General features: G+C 37.5%; 1 protein-coding gene across 4 annotated transcripts in view; it reads left to right on the top strand.

The window, feature by feature from the left end:
* The window catches only part of VPS8 (VPS8 subunit of CORVET complex), a 249,831-nt gene that overhangs the window by 82,117 nt on the left and 151,097 nt on the right, over positions 1–16,617 (top strand). For all 4 annotated transcript variants that reach the window (XM_049628447.1, XM_049628448.1, XM_049628449.1 and 1 more), the window contains 3 exons: positions 3,847–4,069; positions 8,070–8,159; positions 11,095–11,146. In XM_049628447.1, coding sequence (XP_049484404.1) covers positions 3,847–4,069; positions 8,070–8,159; positions 11,095–11,146 — 365 coding nt within the window. The remainder of the gene's footprint in view (positions 1–3,846; positions 4,070–8,069; positions 8,160–11,094; positions 11,147–16,617) is intronic.

Here is a 16,617-nt window from a genome sequence, read left to right as displayed (position 1 = left end):
AACATTAAAAAAATAATAAAAATAGGTTCTATCTTATGTGAATTGTATCTTAATAAAGCCATTGTAAGACAAAACCAAACAGTTGCTGCACGTACATGATCTTGACCACTTTGAGCTTATGTCACTGTAAGCCGATATCCAAAAAGAAGCCATTATTCAAATGACTTGAATTATATATAAATCTGAACCAAAAATATTTCTGTTAAATCTAAAGTGAGTCTGAAGTGGTCTTTTGATAGCCAGGGTGTGTGTTTAGTCTTGTTCAACATCAGTATTATTGTTCGAGAAACAGAAAGATCTTAATTATCAAACATAGTTGAGGAACTGGATGTTTTAGATCCTGTTTTCCTGACAACTGCATGTTAATATTTTAAGCATCAAAGCTAGGGGAAAAACCTTTTCTATTTTATAACAGCTACATTGAACTATATAATTCATACCACAAAATTCGCCCTTTTTAAAGTGTACAATTCAGTAGGTTTTAGTATATTCACAGAGTTGTACAACCATCACCAGAAGTAAGCCATGCCTTTTTATTTATTTATTTATTTAAAAAAAATTTTTTTTTAACGTTTATTTATTTTTGAGACAGAGAGAGACAGAGCATGAACGGGGAGGGTCAGAGAGAGGGAGACACAGAATCCGAAACAGACTCCAGGCTCTGAGCTATCCGCACAGAGCCCGATGCGGGGCTCGAACCCACGGACCGCGAGATCATGACCTGAGCCGAAGTCGGCCGCTCAACCGACTGAGCCACCCAGGCGCCCCAAGCCATGCCTTTTTAAAGGAAATCTTTACAGACCGTGATCCTTGTATCAGAAAATAGAACATTTTGAACATAATTTCTTAAAGTTCATTTGAACTTTGTCATTACTTTTATAAATAAAAAGAGCAGCCCAAACCAACTTTGGATTCAAGTCCTACTTAAATGTAGTGGGGATTTGTTTATTTAGCTCTGGCTAGATGTGTAGTAAAGACTGGCAAGTGTTAAGGGTTGACGTTCTTGCTCTGTTTCTGACAGTCCGAGTTTGTACTTATAATCAAAGCTGAGTTCTTCTCATTTTTTAAATTGCAAAATTGATAATGCATGAAGTGAATTTGGCCATTTTCTTAATCAGTTTGAAGCTATGAATGGTAAACCCCCAATAATGTCTTTAATATGAGTATTAATGTAAAGTGAAGCTACCTAGAAAGACAACCTCTTTGGTCCTCTATTATTCAGAATGGATTTTGTGTTCTACTGGCTACAGGGTGGCTAAGTTTGAAGTGATAAAAAACAGTTTTAAAGTTAGGACTTCCAGGTAACAGAGTCAGCATGCTGGAGTATCATTCCTAAATATAGAAAGAAACACAGGAGCTAAACACTTTTTTTTTTTTTTTTTTTTTTTGGTATGTGCTTTTCTTTCTTCCTTCTTCCCTGATGCTCTAATAAATATTCTTCCAAAATGATGAGAACATGTCTTTGTATTTTGTTTTATTTTTATTTTAAATGTAGAGATAGCAATAAGAGTTGCTGAGTTTTATTTTTCTTGCTTCTTTATTTATAGCCTCTGACTGGTTAAGAAAGAAATATATGGTTTTGCCATTAATCTTACCAGCAATTCATGCTGCTGTTTGTCACCTTTTATGCTCTGTTTACTGAATTTTTCACTGTTTAATTTTCCTCTCCAGGGCTTTTGGTGTTGAACTAAACTATATAATTGTCTTCCCTAGCATGTTGTTTTTAACAACACATTACAGAGTGGAAGGGCTAGCAAATATGGCATTTTCTTTATATTCATTAGAGTTACGTGGTAACTCTTTGTAGCAGTAAAGTTTTATTAATCTCTGTGACTTTTACTTGGTTAATAATTGGTAATCACAAAAATGTGATGGACTATTGATTAAAATGAAACCAACATGAAGAATATGCAGCAAGGGGAAAACTGTTATAAAAATTACATTTGTGGATATGAGAAAAAACAATAAATGGATATGGATTTCCCTCCCAGGACATTGCAGGAACTGTTTACTGAAGAGTGGTATGTCGTTCTGGTGCATTTGTAGCCAGTTCTCTTATCATCTGCCCTCTTCCAAGACTTCAGATGAGGCAAGGGCCCCATCCTACTGCCTCCAGAATCTTCCTTGGCCTTTTTGTGGAACTGTCATGAAAGACCACACTTGTAGATGAATCAGCTACCACTTTTCATGAGCGACATGACACACATGTAAAGAAATAACATTTCTAAAAACATTTATTTTCACATTTAGTAAAAAATAGTCTTAAGAGATAAATAGAACTAGCACAGTTCTTGTATTAAACAAAAAAAGGAAATGAATGAACCAGGTGAACGAAAACAAAGCAATACAATGTATGAATGGGAACATGGAAAACATTTAATTTGCCAGTCGTCAAAGAATTAAAGACAGCAATATTATTTAATTTACACTTATTAAATTATCTGGTAGTAGAATCAAACACAATTGTCTGGTGAAAGTGTATAATTCTACATTGCTGGTGGCAGTATAAATTGGTGCTATGATACTTTTTGAAGATGATTTAGTAATTTCAAATACCACAAGATTTTTCTTGTTTGTTTAATTTTTTTAAGTGTTTATTTATTTTTGAAGGAGAGAGAGACAGAACATGAGTGGGGGAGGAGCAGAGAGGGAGGGAGACACAGAATCAGAAGCAGGCTCCAGGCTCTGAGCCGTCAGCCCAGAGCCCACCGTGGGCTCGAACTCACGAACTGTGAGATCGTGACGTGAGCCGAAGTCAGATGCTTAACCAACTGAGCCACCCAGGTGCCCCACCACAAGATTTTTCATATCTTTTGATTTAAGATAAATTTCTAAAAGAAGAATGACTAAGGACTTAAATCCTCCAGATGGGAAAGAGTGTATATGTAGATGTTCATTGTGTCATCATTCATGATAGTAAAATACTGGAAGTAAGTACAGGAATACTTAAGTAAATTCTAATATTTCAGCACGTTGAAACATTGTGAGACAAAATGGTAAATTTAAGGGTAGGTAGCATCATAGAATGATGTGTATTATATAATGTTGCATGAGAGAATTTGGAATTATATCTACAATGAGTATAATTCTAAAATTATTCATGGACTACTTGCAGAAGAAATATGAAATAGATAAAGTATAATTATTGAGTGTGGTGGCATTTAGATTAATGAAAAAATTTTGTTTCTGCAATAAAATAAATTCCAGATATATTTTTAAAATAGAGAATATTTTCTTCTTCCTTTCTTATCAGTAATCCCTGCCTAAACCCTTTGGGAATCAAGGGGTAAGAGCTAGATCAGGAAACATATTGGCTTTGTATATGAGCTGGGAATATTTAGATACCAGGAAAGGGGAAAGGATAAATTAGGAATAGTCCTGTTTTGAGTAATTTCTGCACCCAACATGGGTCTCAAACTCATGACCCCAGGATCAAGTGTTGCATGCTCTGCCGAGCCAGCCAGGCACGCCTAGGAATAGTCCTTTTTCATATTTTTTCTACTCTATCATGTTTACTTTATTACCCACTGCCATATCACCATTGCTTTAAGAAGCAGTGTGCCATAATAGACTCAACACAGGATTTAGGTCAGCAGGCTGAGTTCGAATTCTGATTCCATCACATGTTGGCTATGTGACTTATGGCAAATAATTTAACTTATTCTGCTTTTCTTGGTTATAAAAGTTTTGGGAGAATTGATTGAGACTCTTGTTGTTACTGTTTTTGTTAAGCTTGTTTTGTTAAGCTTTGTTGAAATAGGAAAACGAGGACATATAATTAGCAGACTGAATTTAATGGATGTTCAGAATACTTCTGAAAGTTTTTTTTTTTTTTCTCTGTTACAGGGATCTTTTATTTAGCCAGATGTATGACAAATTAAGTGAGAATTCAGTGGCTAAAGGAGTGTTTTTGGAGTGCCTTGAACCATATATTTTAAGTGATAAATTGGTGGGGATGACCCCCCAGGTAATGAAAGACTTGATTGTTCATTTCCAAGATAAAAAGTTAATGGAAAATGTGGAAGCCCTCATTGTACATATGGATATCACCAGCCTAGATATTCAGCAGGTGAGTTTATACAAAATTTACTAATATATGGAATAAACAACATTCCTTTATTGATTATACTTACCTGACTGATTGGGCCTCACTGTGCCTTCTATCAACCCCAGTTGTTTACGGAGCGCTTTTGGTAAGATGTCTCTTAAACTTGTCTTTGTCAATATTTCTTAGGACTGGTCTTTAGTGAAAGCTAGGTTATGAACTCCTGCAAGCCAAGAGTCTTCTGTTTCTTTGAAATCCACCAAAGCACTGAGCATAAAGTTTACATTTGGTAGTTGCTCAATAAATGCTTATTGACTAATCCTTCTTCATCCGTTTGCTTATTCACTAGTACATTTTTCATCCTACAAGTGAATTTCAACTATGAGTACTTCCACGCAAATAATAGAATATTTTTACTTTTAAGAATATGATGCCATTTTTCAGAAAGGTACTTTATATGTCCAGTGTTCATAACTTTCATACATTGAGTTTTGAAATGCAGAACACAGTATAAGAAGCAAATTACAGGATGTCTTAGCTTGACCAGCCAGCCCATTGTTTGATAATCTACCTCCAAGTGTATCTGAGGTCTCTACAGTAAGTTTTCAGTCCTAAATTGAGGAGCATTATATATTTTGGCCTTAGACATTTCACTCTTTTTTTTTTTTTTTTTGAGACAGAGAGACAAAGCATGAGCAGGGGAGGGTCAGAGAGAGAGGGAGACACAGAATCCGAAGCAGGCTCCAGGCTCTGAGCCGTCAGCACAGAGCCCGATGCAGGGCTCGAACCCACGAACTGAGAGATCATGACCTGAGCCGAAGTCGGACGCCTAACCGATTGAGCCACCCAGGCGCCCCAGTCTATTTTTTTTTTTTTAATGTTTATTTATATTTGAGAGAGACAGAGTGCAAGCAGAGGAGGGGCAGAGAGAGAGGGAGACACAGAATGGAAGCAGGCTCCAGGCTCTGAGCTGTGAGGACCCAGCCCTACACGGGGCTCGAACTCACAAACCACGAGATCATGACCTGAGCCGAAGTCGTCTGCTCAACTGACTGAGCCACCCAGGCGCCCCTAGACATTTCACTCTTAACTGTTCAGTTGCATATTAGTCCTAGTAATGAGCATGCCACTTCTGCAAAGGTACAAGGTCCTAATAAGTAAGCAAGCCCTGTTGAGCTAAAATATGATGACTTAAAGATCTTTGACCAAAAGTACTTTTTTAAAAGGTGCAAAGTCACACAGAAATGAAGGGCTTGGAGAAATAGTTATTGTTTTCTTCCTGGAAGCTCTTTATGAATGGCTGTGAGTTTGCTAAGTAAAGCCAGATACTCTTTTATGTATGCCTTTCTGTTGTGTGGGTAATTTGGCAGAGTTTTCATGTCAGATAATATTTAAAGTGATTTGAGAGCCTGTTATCAATCTAGTTTGATTTACCCATACTAGTGTAAGAGAAATTTCTCATTTCTTGTCTTCCCAGTATTTTTAGCTTTTCCCCAGCACTATGTAAATATTTAATATTTATTAATATTTAATGCTCTAGTGTTCTTTATGTTAAAATAACAATTTAAAAAAATCTCTTCAGTTTCCCTTCTCTTCATATCAAGCCTTCTTTCCTTCTTCCCCATAGGTTACTGCCCCATGTCACTCTTCCTAGTCATAGCCGAATGTCTTGAAAGCATCATCTAGGTTGTACTTCCATTTTTCCCACATCCTAATGACTCTTCAACCTTGCTTTTAGTGGATCAGCTATGCCCTCCGTGTTCACTATATCAAGTCATATTTTTCACATTTTACTTACTCATTTGTTATTAATTTGAGGGGCATTGAGTGTAAGGCTCTGAGGATGCTTCAGTGACCCTAGCGGACAATGCTTATCCTCTCAGAGGCTTACATTTTAGCCAAAAAGTTTGACAACAAACAGATAAACCAGAAGTATAAAAAAATAAGTGTTATGTTAAAAGTCAGTCAATATGGTAGAGGATGTGAGGCTACCTTATAGATTGGTTAACTGTAGAAAATCTCCCTAAGGAAGTAACATTGAGTCTGGAATCTGACAAGAAGGAATCAGCAATGCAGAGATCTTGGAGAAGATTGTTCCAGGCAAAAGCAACAGCTAATGCAAAAAAAAAAAAAAAAGCCTCGATGTTGAAGTTACAGATAAAAGGCAAATAGACTTGGAGCTTGGTTGAAACAGAGAGGTAGTCCTTTCAGGGCAAGGTCCAGATTTTTCCATTTTATTCTGAGTGCTCTGGGAAATCATTAAACGGTTTTAAGCAAGATGACTCTGGTTTACTTAGGTATAACAGAATGAAGGTGGGAGTCAAGATCAGAAGTAAGATTAATTAGACACTGGTTCAGGAGGTGGTCTTGACCAGAGATGGTTGCAATGAGATGGAGAGAGATGGCCTGATTTTGGATATGTTATGGCAGTAGAATTGATTTGCTAATGAATTGGATGCAAGAGTGTGGAAGTGTGGGAAAGAGAGAATTTAAGGATGACACTTAGTTTTTTTGGCTTGAGATAAATGCAGGTAGTGATGCCTCTAAGAAGATTGGAAGACTGGATAGGTCGAAGTTTGAGAGACAAAATCAGGAGTTCTGTTTTTATTTTGAGATTGCTATTAGATATTCAGGTGAAGATACCAAGTAAGTGGTTGGATATATGGATCAGAGGGGAGGTAGGGCTAAAGCCGTAAATGTGTTAATCATCAGTACAGAGATGTATGATCACAGCACTGGCTCATAGGGTGGTTAGTGAGAGAAGAGAAGAGGTCCCAGAATCTGCCTCAGTCTCAAGACTCTCCCATGACACCTCACCTCTGTTTTTCCTCTTAATTCTCTGGTTGGTCCTTATCATTCTCCTTTGCCAACCTCTGCTCTTCTAACAGCCCTCTTCCCTTGTCCGTCGGGAGTGTAACTCTCATAGAAACAGAATATAAAGTACTGTACACTGCAGGTCACCACTGTTCCTCTTCTGAATATTTTCACAGATCAGTTCTCTCCATCCTTAAACACTTCAAGCTTCTTTCTTCCGTAGACCTTCATCCTTACTGCTTCAGCCCACATAGTCCCTAGAGTTCATCTCTGCTTTTGCCTCTCATTATATGCATCCTTTAGGTCCTAAATTAAATATTGCTTCCTCAGGGATGACCTTCTGAATACTCTAGAGCATGTCAGGTTGCTTTGTAACCCATCACATTTGTAAATGAATTATTTGTGTAATTGAGTAACTTCCCCAGGTGTAACTCACATATCATTTTCTGCCCCTCCCTTCTTTTGTTAAGTGTCCAAGATGAACAGTAGTTCTGTAAGACTAAGTTGAGATTTGTCTGATCTATCACTTTATCTCTGATGCCTAGGAGTGGGCCTGAATGAATATAAGTGTTCAGTAAATAATTTGTAGAGCTATTGATCAAGGGCAAAATGAGTATGGAAAGGGGGAGGATGGAGAGAAAAATAGACATTGGGGATGTTTGAAAGTAGCCATTGTACAATTAAAAGTAGTATTGAACCTACAACAGCTGTTACCCTGACACTGTGTTTGAGTACTGTTGATCCTTGAACAACAGGATTTTGAACTACACAGGTATATTTATATGTGGAATTTTTTCAATAAATGCAAGCACAGTACTTGTTTTTCAATAAATGCAAGATACAGTAAATGTATCTCCTTCTCTTTATAATTTTATTAATAACATATTTTCTCTATCTTTATTGTAAGAATACAGAATATAACACACATAACATATGAAATAGGTGTTACTTGACTATGTTATCAATAAGGCTTCTGGTCAACTGTAGGCTATTCGTAGTTGAGTTGTGGGGGAGTCAAAAGTTATATATGGGTTTTTGTGTGGGGGTGAGGAGGGGTTAGCGCCCCTAACCTCCACATTGTTCAAGGGTCAACTCTACTTCAGTTTTTTTCAGAGAAGGACTAAGATAGATTAGGGAAGAGTATTTAAGATCTTCTCCATTGTTAAAGCTTTAAGGAAAATAATTGGTGAGACAACTCTTCTTTTTACAGGTAGTTCTCATGTGTTGGGAAAATCGTCTGTATGATGCTATGATCTATGTTTACAACAGAGGCATGAATGAATTTATTAGTCCAATGGAGGTAAGATATTTCCTAACTTGGACACACATTTGCCTATGAATGGCTTTTTTCCTATTCATTTACTTTGAATAGATTCTGTTTTCATCCAATCATTGTTTAATTTCTTGTAGATATATTATTAGACTTGCACCCATTTTAGCTTGGGGCGTTAGGTGACCTTGAATTTCATACCTTTTGCCATTGCTTTCTTTTTTGTCTGCGTAAATAGGTATTTAAATCCCAGGGAGCAATAGATACAAGTAATGCCTGCCTGTTAGACTAAGTTGGTTTGTTTGTTTAAGAATTTTTGATCTTATAGTAAGTTTTCCAAAAGGTATAAAATATTCATATACTTACTGTGTGTAGTAAATGTACTATTAAGAAATATTATTTGTAGATCTATTGTGCTGGGGGAAGGTCCTGATAATGGTGGAAGATCTTTATTTGTTAATTGCTAATTTGTTGCTTTTTCCAGTTTAGCACTTACAGCATGCATTATAATTTATTCTCCTAATCACTAAAAAGCATTTGGTCTTATTTTAAAAAGAACCAAATGCCGTATCCACTTTGTTATTTGCCTTAAATTGAGGACAGAATTGTAGATAATGGATTGTGGATATAGGTAGCACCCTGCAGCCCATTGTTTTATTACAATGACTAATTACCTGGCTTAGAAGAGCCTGGCATCTGTGGAAGGCATCCAGTCAACCTTTTTTTTTTTTTTTTTTTTGCATATTTAATGGCTATCCAAAACTGTCTTTGGTATTGCTAATTCAGCAGTTGCCTTGTGATATTTCATGCTTTCTTAAAACACCCTTAGCTTCGTAGGTAGGTGAATATTACTCTAATTCAAAACTCCTCCAGTTTTGGTTGTCCCTCTCTTCTCTTGGTCAGTTTCCAAAATGTGCCACAACCCTCTTCCCCTGGTTTTGACCCTGATTGTGTGTCTAGTAAGGATTTTTTACACTTGAGCACCTCTCAGCTGCTTTCCTTCGAAGTCCAGTACTTCCCTGGAAAGAACTGTCAGCTGGCTCCTCAGTGAGATCCAGGACCTCCCTACATGCAAAAAATGTTTTGTCTCACTCTTAAACCACAGTTAGGAAGAATTAATGCAGTTTCTGTGGGATGCTCCAATTGGATGGTCCGTGGAGGGAAAGCCCCGAGAAATTCCCAGAGAATCCGGGGAGAGCTCCAGGCCATCAGAGGGTCTCATTTGGGCCACCAAATGTTGGACATCCCAGTTGCAAATGTGGGGTGCTCTGATCACATGTGATGAAAGAATTCACCCAAGGCAGAAAGAGAGATAAAAGTTTACTGAATACACCGCAAAGGTGTGGAAGGCAGGCAGGACAGCAAAGGAGAGACAGCAAAGGCAGTGGTGAGCAGCCACAGTTACAGGGTGAAGTCAGGGAATATGGGAAAAATGGAATTTTCTCTTCTTTGGTAATCTTAGGAACTGTGCGTGGTTATAACTGGTCAGTTAGGGACTGTGGCTATTTTGAGGTGGGTCGCTCAATGAACCTATTTGAATTGCCTGTTTGCTTTCATCTCCTTGGTCTTGGTTGCCGTGGGCCCTTTTACCTTGATCAGGTTTCCATTGCCCAACCCCATTCTCTAAAAGCGGCCTCTACAATTCTGCCTTCTCTCAAAATAATCCTTAGAAACAGATTCTAATTTGATGTATTCTATGGTGATAAAAATGATTGCTGGGTTTTTGTTGTTGCATTTTAAATTTTAGTTTTGTATGTGTGTGTTTTAATCCTCAAAATCTGGTTTGCATTTATATCTACACATCTCAGATGGGCTGTGGGCTATTAAGGTTGCCTTGTTTTGTGTTAAGAGAGGTTTTCAAGTTTAATGGTTTTCAGAAATAGCTTGGTATTTGTTATTAAATAGTCATTTGGAGAGTTTAGCAATGGGAGGTTAGGTAGGTGTGTTCTGTGATTCCGTCTTTGTAACTTTCTGCTCACAAGGAAATCACTTGTCATTATTTGAAGTTTAATTATTTTAGTACTTAAAGAGGTCTAAATTAAAAGGTCTCCTGCCTCTTGAGAATTTCTAGATTTTCTGGAATGACTGTTATCATATTTGAGATGACTACCAGGGTCTCTGAAATCTTTCCTTAGTTCTAGCTGTGGCTGCTTCTGAGGTAAAAGTAGTGCCTTGTGTTGGGAGGGAAAGCACTTCCTCTAGGAATTTAGGTCTCAGTGGGGGGAGGAGGGCTGCAGATTAGCTGACAAAAGACAGATTAACAGGAGAAAAGGAAAGGTTTATTCACACAAGTACTGGGAGCTCTTAGTAATGAGGACTTTACTGACTGGCCGGAACTAAAGGTTTATACACCTGTTTAACAAAATGTTGGTTAGCGGGGAGGGAGGGATTTAGGGCCTTCCTAGGAAAATAAGGATTGGTTTTTTTTGGCTAATGAACAGTTTGATTTGCAGTTCCCAGTTCTAAGGGCCTGTCCTCTCCCAAACAGGAAACTCCCTCTGAGGAAGGCCAGTGTAGTTTTATCATTAATCTTACTGTGTTTTCAGAGGCTGTGTTTAAATTTAGATAATGTTTCCTTTTGTGTCTGCTGTTCAGATGTTTTCAGTTTAAAATAATCTTCATTGCCATTTTGGTGGGCTATTAATCCCTTCACTTTTTTTTTTTTTTAATCATTTTAAGGAACCTAAGGATATTTATATCAGAAATTACAACTCAACAAACACCTTCACCTAACTGGTATTTACTAAATGGTTTCTTTCAGTGAGGAATATGATAACAGTTGTTTCCTAGTGATTCTTCAATAATAGTTTGTGTCCACCTTAAAAGTTTTTGTATTTAATCCCAATAGCAAATAACTGATTTATTCAGAGAAAGGTGATTAATAGTATAAGATTCTTGATTGTTTTTTGAAAATATAATTTTTTTAAAAATGATGGTGATTGTTTTATTTTTAATTTTAATGCAGAAACTTTTCAGAGTCATTTCTCCTCCTCTGAATGCAGGAAGAACACTAACAGGTATTACTTTTCTAAGTCTTAATTTTTTTCTCCTTTTTCTATTTTAAGATATTTAAATTTCATAAAATTCAAGTTTATGTGTGCAGTATGAATTTTGATACTCGTATGTAATCATATGATCACCACCATAATCAAACGGTAGAAGGAGCTAGAGTTCCTTCACACTAAAAAGTTTCCTCCTACCTGTGGTACTCAAGCTTTTCCTCCAGGCTGACCTCCATGCAATCACTGATGTACTTTCTGTCACTACATTTCTCGTAAGTGGAGTCATACAGTAGGTGATCTTTGGTGTTTTATTTCTTTCACTTAGCTTTATTTCTTCACTTTTACTTCACTTGTTTGTAGAGATACATCCATCTTGTTGCATGTGTTAATATTTTGTTCACTTATACTTCTGAGTAGTATTTCATGGGTTGGATATACTGTCATTTGTTTATTCACCAGATGATGGACATTTGAGTTGCTTACAATTTGGAGCTGTTCTAAGTAATGCTGCTACATTAGTGAACAAGTTTTGTTTCTAATTAAACTTTTTTTATGAGGAAATTATAGAGTCACGTGCAGTTGAAAGAAATAACACAAGAGATCATGTATTCTCTTTACCCAATTTCCCCTAGTGATAACACCTTGCAGAACAAAAGCACAATGTCAAAACTGGATATTCACACTGATAAAGTAGAGATACAGTTTTATTAACCACAGGTATCCCTTATATTGCCTTTTCCCCCCATCACCCTTAGATATGAATAAGTTTTTGTGTGGGCAAGCTCCCAAACTATTTTGTCCCCTCAAGTGGCCATTAGGTTGCTGATTTGTACAAGACTTTTGGTTTTCAGAGCTCTGGTAAAGCTGGGGAAAGGGAGATGGGACTAGGTAAAGTTAAAATGCCACAAAGCTCACAGAAATGAAGAATGCCTTTGATGGGCTCGTTAGTAGACTGGACATAGCTGAGGAAAGAATCTCTGAGGTTGGGGACATAACAGAAAAGTTAAAAAAAAGAAAAAAAACTGAAAAGCCAAGGGAAAAAAGACTGAAAAAAGCAGAAGAGAACATCTAAGGCCTGTGGGACAAGTACAAAAGGTGTAACTTACACATAATGGGACTGTCAGAGGGAGAAGAAAGAAAGGAACAGAAGCAGCATCTGAAGCAGTAATTACTGAGGATTTCCCCAAATGTATGTCAGACATCAAACCACAGATCCAGGAAGATAGGAGAACACCAAGCAGGACAAACAACAAAAAACCCCAAACCTAGGCTATTATATTTAAATTGCAGAAATTAAAGCTAGAGATTCTGAAAGAGTCCACAGGGAAAAAGAACCTTACTTACAAGGAGCAAAAATGAGAATGACATCCAACTTCTTAGAAACCAAGCAGGAAAGAAGAGAGTGGAGTAAATATTTAAAGTGTTGGGAACAAATACGTAAAATGTTGAGAGAAAAGCCCATCAACATAGAATTTTGTATCCTTTGTAAAATTATCCTTCAAAAGTGAAGGGGAAATAGACTTTCTTAGACAAACAAAAATTGAGGGAATTTGTTGCCAATAGACCTGTCTTACAAGAAATACTAATAGAAAATCTTTAGAGAGAAAGAAAATAATATAGATAAGAAACTCAGATTCAAGAAAGAACATCAGAATAAGTGAAGGTAAAACAAAAACTTTTATTTTTCTTATTCTTTTTTCCAAAGAATTGTAGAACTTACTGTATAAGAATTGCTTTCCAGAATGCCATCATTGCCACTAATGATTACGGGTACACAACTGTCAATTCCATCAGGTCTCTAGATCGGCATCCAAGTACAGATTCTTATGCAGCAGCAACACACATGCTGCTCCCAGCACCATGGAGAGTTTTACACGAGTTTAACTTGAACAGAACTTGAGAAACAGGGCTGTAAAGGAGAGCAACTCGAATGCCACGAATGGAACGTAAAAGCGACGCCACCATGGAGTCAGGCAGGCAAATGAGAACACATGTCTTTCTGGGCTCTATGGTACAGCAAAATTTGAAGCACAATTTCCAGGAAAAAATAAAACAAAACAAAACACATTTCCCCTCCTTATTGTTTTATCGATCTGGACGCTTTGTGTTGCGTGTTGAAAAAAATTTCTGAAATTCAGTTCATAGAGGAGAAGAGGACAGGGAATGGACTTGATTCTTTCCCTGCTCTGGTGTTCACTAGACATGGGCTGGGGAGGGAGTTTGAGCTCTCTTCAAAAAACATTGGCCTTTGCCAGGACAGACATGCATGGCTGTTAGTGCCCCCTGCTAATTGGTCTGCAGAGACCTGGGCTTTGTGAGGGAAATGATTTTCCTCAGAAGGAAACTCAGTTGACAAGCAGGGAAACTATGAGGAGTAGAGAAAGTGCAACCTGATTCCCCTCTAACCAGCCACTGCTGAGGACTCCAGACTTTTTACTGGGAAAAGGGGGCTGCCTCAGTGATGCAGTCTTTTCAAAGACAGTGGCATGTCAGCCAACATCTAGGGGACTGAGTGTACCCCCCCAGAAATATGTGGTCCAGCAGAGAAACCAAGAGCTTAGCTCCAACAGTAGTTTCCAGAAACATACTGCCCAGTTTTCTCAGGATGTACCCCGACTTTTACAAGCTGCTCTGCCATGAGCCTCTGCAAATGGCGTCTTCTGGTCATGGAGTCTAGGGATGTTGCAATGTTGAGGCCTGGACTGCAGTCCTGAGGTGTAATTGGAGTGGTGTCCTCTACCCCGAGGCCAGCTGAGGTCAGGAACCCACTCCCCTGCTTCCTTCCAAACACAGCATATATAGACCACACCACCAAGCAACAAGATTCAAACAGCTTGGCTCAAGAAGAACTCTGTTTTTCTTATTCTTAATTGACCTGTCAGGTAATAGTTCAAGATAATAATAACAATGTATTTGATTATGTGTGTACAGATGCTTGTGTGTTTTATGTTTTTGTATAAATGAAATGAATGGGAGCAAGGACACAGGAACAGGAGAGAAGAATTAAGAGTATTTTGTTAGTGTAAGATACTTCTAGTACCTGTGAAGCGGTATAGTGTTACGTGGAAGTAGATTTGGATTGTAAATCATTAGTAGATTTATGTTGCAAACTTGAGAGCAACAACTTAAAAAAGGATGTATAATTGATATACTAGGAAAATGAAAAAACAGAATTATATAAAATGCTCAGTTAAAACTTCAAAAGGCAGAAAAAGTGTTGAAGACAAAACAGGAATAAAGAGTAAGGACAAGAAATAGAAAACGGTAAAATATGGTAGGCATTGATCCAATAATCATTTAAAATGTCGATAGTCTAAATACACCAATTAAAAGAAAGGGATTATTAGAATGGATCAAAAAATAAGACTCAACTAAAAGCTGTGTATAAGAAACATTTTATTTTATTTTTAAGTTAAATTTTAGTTAACATACAGTACAATATTGGTTTGAGGAGTAGAATTCAGTGAATCATCACTTATATACAATACCCAGTGCTCATCACAGGTGCCCTCCTCAATACCCATGACCCATCTAGCCCATCTTCCACCCACCTCCCTCCATAAACCCTGTTTGTTCTCTATCATTAAGAGTCTCTTGTGGCTTGTCTCATTTTGTTTCCCCTCCCCCATATGTTGTTCCCCCCTCTTCCCATATGTTCATCTGTTTTTGTTTCTTAAATTCCAGATGTGAGTGAAATCATATTTGTTTCTCTTATTGACTTATTTCACTTAGCATAATACATTCTGGTTCCATCCACGTCATTGCAAATGGCAAGATTTCATTCTTTTTGATGGCTGAATGATATTCCATCACACACGCATGAATACATGCACACACACACCCCACATCATCTTTATCCATTCATCAGTTGATGGACTTGGGGCTCTTTTCCATTGTTTTCATTCTTTTTGATGGCTGAATAATATTCCATCACACATGCATGCATACACACACACACCCCACATCATCTTTATCCATTCATCAGTTGATGGACTCTGGGGCTCTTTTCCATAGTTTGACTATTGTTGATAATGCTGCTATAAAAATCGGGGTGCTTGTCCCCTGTGAATCTGTATTTTTTTTATCCTTTGGGTGAATACCTAGTAGGGCAATTGCTGAACCGTAGGGTAGTTCTATTTTTAGTTTTTTCAGGAACCTCCATACTCTTCTCCAGAGTGGCTGCACCAGTTTGCATTCCCATCAGCAGTGCAAGAGGGTTCTGCTTTGTCCATATCCTTACCAACACCTGTTGTTTCTTGTGTTATTAATTTTAGCCATTCTGGCAGGTGTGAGGTGGTATCTTATCTTTTCATGTGTTGGTTGGTCATCTGGATGTCTTCTTCGGAAAAGTGTATGTTCATGTCTTTTGCCCATTTCTTCACTGGGTTATTTGTTTTTTGGGTGTTGAGTTTGCTAAGTTCTGTATATATTTTGGATGCTAACCCTTTATCAGATACATCATTTGCAGATATCTTCTCCCATTCCATAAGCTGCCTTGCAGTGCAGAAGCTTTTTATCTTGATGAGGTTCCAGTGGTTCATGTTTACTTTTGTTTCTCTTGCCTTCGGTGATGTGTCTAGTAAATTGCTCTGGCTGAGGTCAGAGAGGTTGCTGTCTATTTTCTCCTCTAGGTTTTTGATGGTTTCCTGTCTCATATTTAGATCTTTCATCCATTTTGAATTTATTTTTGTGTATGGTGTAAGAGAGTGGTCCAGTTTCATTCTTCTGCATGTCACCATCCAGTTTTCCCAGCACCATTTGTTGAAGAGACTGTCTTTTTTACATTGGATATTCTTTCCTGCTTTGTCAAGGTTTTGTTGACCATACAGTTGTGCATCCATTTCTGGGTTCTCTATTCTTTTCCTGTGACCTATGTGTCTGTTTTTGTGCCAGTACTATACTGTCTTGATGACTACAGCTTTGTAATACAGCTTGAAATCTGGAATTGTGGTACCTCCAGTTTTTTCTTTTTCTGGATTGCTTTGGCTATTTGGGGTCTTTTGTGATTCCGTACAAACTCAATGATTGTTCATTCTAGCTCTGCAAAAAATGCTGGTGGTGTTTTGATAGGGATTACATTACATTTATAGATTACTTTGGGTAGTATAGGCTTTTAACAATGTTTGTTCTTCCAATCCATAAGCATGGAATGCTTTTCCATTTCTTTGTGTCCTCTTCAATTTCTTTCAGAAGTGTTCTATAGTTTTCAGAGTATAGATCTTTTACCTCTTTAGTAGGTTTATTGCTAAGTATCTTATTGTTTTTGGTGCACTTGCAAATGGGATCGATTCCTTGATTTCTCTTTCTGTTGCTTCATTATTGGTGTATAGGAATGCAACTGATTTCTGTGCATTGATTTTATATCCTGTAATTTTGTTGAATTCATGGATCAGTTCTAGAAGTTTTTTGGTGGAATCTTTTGGGTTTTTCATGTAGAGTATCATGTCACCTGCGAAGAGTGAAAGTTTGACTTCCTCCTTGCTGAT

Source organism: Panthera uncia, chromosome C2, assembly GCF_023721935.1.
Source record: "Panthera uncia isolate 11264 chromosome C2, Puncia_PCG_1.0, whole genome shotgun sequence".
Classification (NCBI taxonomy): domain Eukaryota; kingdom Metazoa; phylum Chordata; class Mammalia; order Carnivora; family Felidae; genus Panthera; species Panthera uncia.
This window is presented reverse-complemented; position numbering and strand designations above follow the sequence as displayed.